The following is a 7354-nucleotide window of genomic DNA, read 5'->3' as shown; positions in this document are numbered from 1 at the left end:
TGCCGCCAGGGAAGTCCCCTTCTTGGGTTTTTTTGAGCTTCTTGTATGTGTATATTCATGTCTTTCCTCAAATTTGGAGAGTTTTGGAGCATTATTTCTTCAAATAAGCTCTCTGCCCCATTTCTTCTTCTGTGGCTTCCATAACGTGTATATTGTGTAATGGTGTCCCTCAAGTCACTTCCTCCATGTTCATTTTTCTTCTTTCCTTTTCCTCCTCAGACCTAATCTTTTCAAATGGCCTGTCTTGAAGTTTGGTGATTCTTTCTTCTCTCTGGTTGAGCCTGCTCTTGAATTCATCTAGTGAATTTTATAATTCATTGATTGCCTTTTTCACCTTCAGAGTTTCTGTTTGGTTATTTTTATCTCTTTGCTGATATTTTCATTTTATTCATATATCATTTTCCTGATTTCCTTTAGCTCTTTGTGTTTTCCTCTTTGAGCATATTTAAGACAGTTGTTTTCAAGTCTTTGTCTAGTAAGAATGAAGTCTGTATGTGTTCAGGGACATTTTTGGAGATTCATTTTTTCCTTTGAGTGGGCCATTTTTTCCGTTTCTTTGTATGCATGTGATCTTTTCTTGAAAATTTGGCATTATAAATACGGCCACCTCTCCCAGTCTTCACAGACTGGCTCCAAGTTAGGGAAGACTTGCCCTAACCAGTGCAGCGTGGAGGCCTAAGCTCTTCGGAGGCCTTTTCTGGACATCTTCCCTGGGTCTGTATGGGTGCTTTTCACTCAGTCTCAGTTAGGCTTCACCGAGACCAGTCCTTCAGGCAGCCCTCTCATGGGGGCGAGGGCCTCTCTGCTCTCTGCACATTGTGAAAGAGACCGGGGGCCCAGGCTGCTGCTCCCCTCTTACTGTGCTGTGCAGCACTGGGGAGATGGAAAGCGCCACAGAATTCCCTGCCATTTAAATGTGGCTCTTTCTTCACTGAGCATTCCCTTGGTTGCTGTAGATCTCTGCCCAGTTCCCAGAGCTTCACTGAGTTATCTTACTTTGACATCGTTTAGCTCCTTGGATTTAGATTGCAATTTTCCGTCAAATTTGGGATATTTTTGTGTGTCTCTTCAAATGTTTCTTCTGCCCTTTTCTTTCTGTCTCTTACTGGTTTTCACACCACGCATACATTGTGCTTAATGCGGTCCCATATTTCTCTAAGGTTCTGTCCTTTTTCTGTATCTCTTCTCTCTGTGGCTTGAGGCTGCATAATCTCCACTGACCTGTCCTCAGCTTTGCTAATTCTGCCAGTTCAAGTCTGGTGTTGAGATACTATAGTGGAATTTTGATTTTAGTTACTGTACTTTCCCATAACTTCCAGTTGGTTCCTTTATATAATTTCTGTCTCCTTATTGATATTTTCTACTGGCTGAGACATTAGCATCATGCCTTCCTTCATGTCTCCTGAAGCGTGCTTTTCTCTCGGTCCCTGAACGTAGGTACAGTGGCCGCTCTGCTGGTTCATCACGCAATCTGGGACCTCTCAGGCAGGTTCTCTCGCCTGCTTTTCTTCCTGTGTACGGATCCACTTTCCTGTTTCTTTGTATGTGTGGTAATTTTTTTTGTTGAAACCAGGACCTTTTAGGTAATGCATGATAGCAGCTCCAGATACCGGACCCCTCCTTCTCTGTGGCTTGTTTTTGCTTGCTTGTTTATTTCTTTGTAGTGCGGTGGCTGGATTATTTGGGGGAAGTTTGTTTCCACCTGGAGGTGGAGCCGCCCGTGCTCCTCAGAGGCGCAGCCTTGGGTCTACGCAGCCACCCTGGGATAACGGGTTTAGCAGGGCTCTCGCTGGGCGTCTGTGTCATATTTTCTGACCCTGTCAGTGTCATGCCAGGTGTTAGGCTCCACTAATTGCAGGCTAGTTGCTCTGCTGTTTTTTGACAATGCCCTGGTGTGTAAATTGTTCCCTTTGCTGATCTAATTAAATCTGGGCCCCTTTGCAGCTGTAGTTTTTGAGACAAGTTTGCAGTTTGTTCTGACCCTAGGAGGGTTGTTGTTCGATATGTCCTTCCCTGGCTCTCTGGTAAACCAGCTGGCTACAGAGGATGGAGCTACCAGCCTACCCTTAACTGCTCACCACTGAAATCTCCATTTTTTCAGTTGCACCCTTAGACGTGAACTTCCCCACAGTGTGTTTCAAATGAAGTCCGTTCCTTTGGGTAGAGTTTCGGAGCTCCCTGATCGTGTGGTCTACCTCTTGCCCTGAGCAGAGTCTCTGAGACCTTGCTCCAGAGCTGGGGTGGGGACAGCGACCCCTTGTCTTGGAGGGAAAACCTGCTTTATGAGCAGCTCTGGTGAGGCGGTGGCCTCTCCCAGCCTGGAATCTTGCCCCACCAGTGGGCTGGGGCCAGGCGGATCAGGGCCCCGGCGTTTTTCCCTGGGATAGAAACTTGGATTTACTAGTGGGGGTGGTTGAAGGAAGGGAGCTTTTCCCGTGCTGCTGGCCATGCTCCCCGGGAATATAGCCTCTGCCACTCACAGCTGTGGGGAGATTGGGAAATGGTGGTGGCCCGACCCTTCTGGTGGCTGGGATCTCAGGGAACAGGCAGCCCCGTTCCCTTGGCCACGTTCACCTGAAGTGGAGCTTCCATCACACTGACGGGGGCAGAGGAGGGAAGGCGCAGGTCATGGCTCCGGTGCCTCAGACTCTCCCGTTCTTACTGACATCTAGTAGATTTTCTTCAATAAATGTTTCCTTGTTTGCTGTGTGCCCTCATTTTCGAGAGACTTAAAATGGCTCTTTTTAAACAAGTTCCACCAGTTGTGGACGTTTGCCAGGGAGCAGGTCTGCCAGGTTCCTCACGCCTCCATCCTGGAATTGGAGCCCCTGGGCTTTACCTTGAGGGCTGAGGGTGTTGAAGGGTTGGAGCCCTGCTGAAAGCTGACCTCATCAGCTGCAACTTAGAGAACCCCTAGGAGGGAGCTGAGAAGTCCCCGTGGTAGGTATCACTGGCTGAGGACAGCCACTGTGGGGAACTGGAAAGGTGACCTAGCTCCATGTAGAGGACTGTCGAGACTTAGTAATTAACTGGTGGATGAGGAGTTAGTGAGGGGAGGGAGGCACTGCAGGACAGGGAAGCACTGCAGGACAGGGAAGCACTGCAGTGACTCACAGTCCGCGCTCTGCAGAGTTCTCAGAACGCAGATCAGCAGCCAGGGCCTGCGTCTGCATGTCTGACGACTCCTAGCGATGCCCGCACTGCTGGTGCCCCGTTTGGGTAGCAAGGACCTAGGGTTTTGTGCTCAAGCAACTGGCGAATGGTGACAGGGTGGAATTGTCCATTTCCTTGTCTGTTTCCCCTGCTGGAGGGCAGGAATGGTGTCTTTCTCTTTGTTGTATCTTGAGTATGTAGAACAATGGGTGACCTCTATAGTAGGTGTGTGATGGTTGAGTATTTGTTGAATGGCTTAATGACCGTCGACAGAAAACGCAAAGAGGAACAGTGATGTGGGAACAGATGAATTTTATTTGGGGCGTGCTGCACGTGAGGTGCCTGTGGTCAGCCAGGTGCAGAAATATTTCTTGTCCTGAGTTCTGAAAGGGGATTTGGGCAAAAGTTAGTGATTTGGAAATTGAGAATGCAGATTGTAAAGGAAGGAAAGAGGTGGGGCAAGGTTTTCCTGGGAAGATGCATAGAGGAGAGGGGAGAACATAGACCAGAGCTTGTGTTGCTGAAGAACATCTGTGTGAACACCCCTTGTCACTGTGCCCATATTTCATAGCTCTGTTTAATCTTCGTGAGAGTAAACCTTAGGTGCATTTTTGTTGCAGGTTAAAGAACTCTTTTCTTCCCTGGGAGTTGACTGTAATATCTTGGAACTTGATCAAGTTGGTAAGTAGAATGATTAGTACACGTTGTTTGTAATAAAGGTCAAGGAGGTTGACTTCTTTCCGTTTGCCTCATTCAACTCCGTTTACTCCTGTCTCTTTCGGTTAGATGAGCTGATTTCATCTACCTTCAACCCCGCAGAGAATGAACCTGTATATGAAAATAATTTGTGTAGATTTTTTTTGTCTATGTTTTCTGCATTTGAGGGGAGGGACTAGAAGGAAGATGTATAAGCCGGTAAGCTGGAAGTCCTTCAGGCATCTCAGATGTGTCTGCCAACTTTCTAGCACAGTACATTAAGCTGTGATAAATGAAGTGAATCTGCCACTGCTTCCTGAGTGTATCACCCCTGAGGGGCAACACGTCAGCTTTATGCTTTTGAATTCCTGTCATCTGTGCACTTTACACGTGCATGTGTTTTGCAGGAGTGGGAGACGTCATGGTGAACAGAAACCTGATCTGAGCCCTCATGGACTTCACCCTCCTTTTAGCCAGGTCACTTTAATAAGTGAAGTGTTCTAGAGTCTGTGAAACTTTTCTAAAGCGTATCCCGAGTGGGGCGCCTGAAGTACTTATGGCCCAGTTCTGCTTTCAGGGACCATGATCATAAAGAGTTTTCAAAAGTAATTGCAGGAGATGTTTTCTGAGTTACCACTGTTAAGGCGGATTGTGTTTTACGTTTGCTCTTTAAAGTGGATTCTTATCTGTCTCTGCCTACTCATTGGATCATAAATCAAATTCTAATCTAGAAGTGTTTATTTTAAAAGGAGTCAGTAGACTGGTCTTTATTCTTTAAGGCTCCTTTTGGACACCTGAGTGTTTTCCCCTGTCGAGTCATCATTTATAAAGTTGTATGACGTGCTGACCTCTGTGGGTGTGCAAACGTGGGTGTCTGAGTACCCTAACACTGCAGCTCAGCTCACAAAGGCTTAGAACCTTTGCAGTGTTTTACATATTTAATCTTTTATTCCTTAGACGATGGGGCCAGTGTTCAAGAGGTGCTGTCGGAGATCACTAATCAGAGGACCGTGCCCAGTATCTTTGTGAATAAAGTGCACGTGGGCGGATGTGACCGAACTTTCCAGGTAATGATGGTGTCGTGTGTTCTGGAATGCTGTTTGTTCAAATTTTGTCTTAAAAAAATTGTTAAAAGGGGGAGGAGATGGTTTTTAGAAGTCTATTCATTTGTGTCTTTTGGAGCTTGTAAAATCAAAAGCCTGTAGGATGGTTATCAGAGAATCTTGATTGCTCTAATGGAAATTAGCTTTTCTACGAATTCAAACTTCAGAAGCTGAGGAGGAGGTTTTGAGTGAGGCTGCAGGACAGACAGGTCAGCGGCGCTGCTCTCTTCCTCCTGATGGGGCAGAAACAAGGCCCCTTCCCTCCTCAAGGTTTAGTGAAATGAGATCAGCACTAACGTTCTGGTCCAGGGTGCACAGGACTCCTACCAAGGCTGCTGACCCCGCGAGCTTCGCAAAGCTTTGCTTGTTTGATTCCTAGAACGCAGAAATGAACAGGAATCATTCAGTTAAGTAGAGATAGATCAAAATTGTTATTTATTAAATAAGGTCTGTATTTTAACTAGGTGTTTGCTTTTATTAAAATTCTGCTCTTGTATCCTTTATGTATTATGCAAATGGTAATAATCCGTGATTGATTAAATACTTATATTTAGATTTCAATTAAGAATTATATTTTTGTCGGGAGAAAAGATTGTCTACGTTGTATGTTAACCTGGGATTGGCATTGTTCTCTAGTAACAGCCTGCTCTGTGTGTCCTAGAAGCTATAACCCAACTCATGTGGTGGTAAGTACCATAGTTTACAGCCTCTAAACACCTTTGAAGTTGCTGATCTTGCCAGTCCTAGCTGGGAAGATGCTGTCAGAGCATGGTCTGGGGCTGTAGAGATGTCAGTTCTACTTCGAGACTGCAAGACTCTCCCTTGGACAGCAGCTGTTTAGGAGGGGGATTTCCCTACGGGCCCCTAGGAATCAGGAGGCCACCGGCTTTGGGACCATGCACGAGACATCTGCTGGGTCTGTGGTCGTGTGGCACTTCCGCTGCGCTCCCAGGATGAGCCCGTTCGAAAGCCAGTTTGTTGGGACTGAGCAGCCGACTTCGCGCAGACAGAACTATTGTTTAGTCACGTATGGAGCCTCTGACCTCATCTAAGCTTCTTCTGACCACCAGGAGGGCCAGGTGGACAAGAGAATGTGCTGCAGGGTCAGCCTCCTGACCAGAAAAAGCAAGTTGTTTGTGTTGTATAGGAAGTGGCGAGATTTAGGTCAGTTTACGAGAAACCAGGAAAAGCTTCGAAGTGCATGTCCTGCTGCCCACGCGTGAGCATTGTTCTCAAGGTGAAGACTAGCACAGGTGGACAAAACATAGAGGGTCTTGAACAATGGCGCTTGGCTATTTAACTGCACCTAGTTATTCTGTAACTCAGCTTTACCTGCTCGCCACTCGAAAGCCAATACCGAGAAGCAAGCGTTAGTAGAAAGGAAAGTTGCTTTAATCAGAAAAGCCAGCCATCTGGGGAGAAGGCGGACCCATGTCCCAAAACCAACTTGGAAGATTCTGCTTGGCCACGATCGTTTTTAAAGGGAAAAAGGGGAAATAATCTCAGTTAATCATTGAGACAGGAGGTCAGATTCTTCGTCATCTCTCCATCGTGTGCAGACCTGCCGGCTTCTCCTGAGCTTCCCTTGGGTGCCGTCTTGCCCACGTGGTCCGCCTGCAGATTTACTAAGGGGGACGATGGGCATAGAGAGTCAGTCATTCTTTACCTACTTAATCCTTCATTCTTACTCCTTTTAATCCAGGAAAGGAGTCGACAGGTCAGGCGAGGTATTGCGTGCATTCAGTAGAGAGAAATCAGGGGCTAGTTTAAATGTTACCTTTCAGTTTTACAACTAAGGTCTGAGGAAAGCAGAGACGAGCAAACGGAAAAGGGCAGAAGAGCTACTTACAAAATGACCTAGTCTGACATGGATGTAAGGCCATGACCTCCCCATCATTGGACACATGCCTCACTATCGGGTGATAACCAACAAAACATATGTGCTTTGGCATCCGTTCTAACTAGTTGGACCCAACTGAATGCCATCCAGGTAAACTGACAGTTCCAACTTACAAAGATCGTAGGTCAACTGTTTCCAAGATTTTTATAAAAGAAATGTATGCCGATTAAGCATAGGGTACAAAGAAAAAGTTTGAAAACAAGTCACACTGTGTCCTCTCCTTTGGTTACCCCTCAGGCACATCAGAGTGGTGTATTACAGAAGCTCCTGCAGGAAGATCCAACATATGATTACGACCTCATTGTCATTGGTGGTGGCTCTGGCGGCCTCTCGTGTGCTCAGGTATGAAGAAAGTGACCCCCGAAGATGAGTTTCCTGGTGATCGCCGTGAGCATTTCTTCTGCTGCTTAAAAAAAAGCCATTTATGATGTTCCAGTCTCCTCTGTGGTTGTAACAGCTGGTTTAATGAAGAGGAAAAACTGGGTTTCATCACAGACACAGT

At 46.5% G+C, this 7354-nt stretch overlaps 1 protein-coding gene across 12 annotated transcripts in view; it reads left to right on the top strand.

The window, feature by feature from the left end:
- The first annotated feature begins 763 nt into the window (after positions 1-763).
- TXNRD3 (thioredoxin reductase 3) overlaps positions 764-7354 on the top strand; it is a 37287-nt gene continuing 30696 nt past the window's right edge. For 3 of the 12 annotated variants that reach the window (XR_004352120.1, XM_032648119.1, XM_032648121.1), the window contains exons 1-2: positions 849-3834; positions 4807-7194. Coding sequence is in view for 7 of the 12 variants with exons in the window: in XM_032648119.1 (XP_032504010.1) it covers positions 7012-7194 (183 nt within the window). In the remaining 5 variants the exon portion in view is untranslated. Of the gene's footprint in view, positions 3835-4806; positions 7195-7354 lie in introns of those variants that run through there. The other 9 variants (XR_004352117.1, XR_004352118.1, XM_032648116.1 and 6 more) reach the window with 7 other exon arrangements.

Source organism: Phocoena sinus, chromosome 11 (genome assembly GCF_008692025.1).
Source record: "Phocoena sinus isolate mPhoSin1 chromosome 11, mPhoSin1.pri, whole genome shotgun sequence".
Classification (NCBI taxonomy): Eukaryota; Metazoa; Chordata; class Mammalia; order Artiodactyla; family Phocoenidae; genus Phocoena; species Phocoena sinus.
Note: the sequence above shows the minus strand (reverse complement) of the source record. Positions and strands in the feature narration are given on the sequence as shown.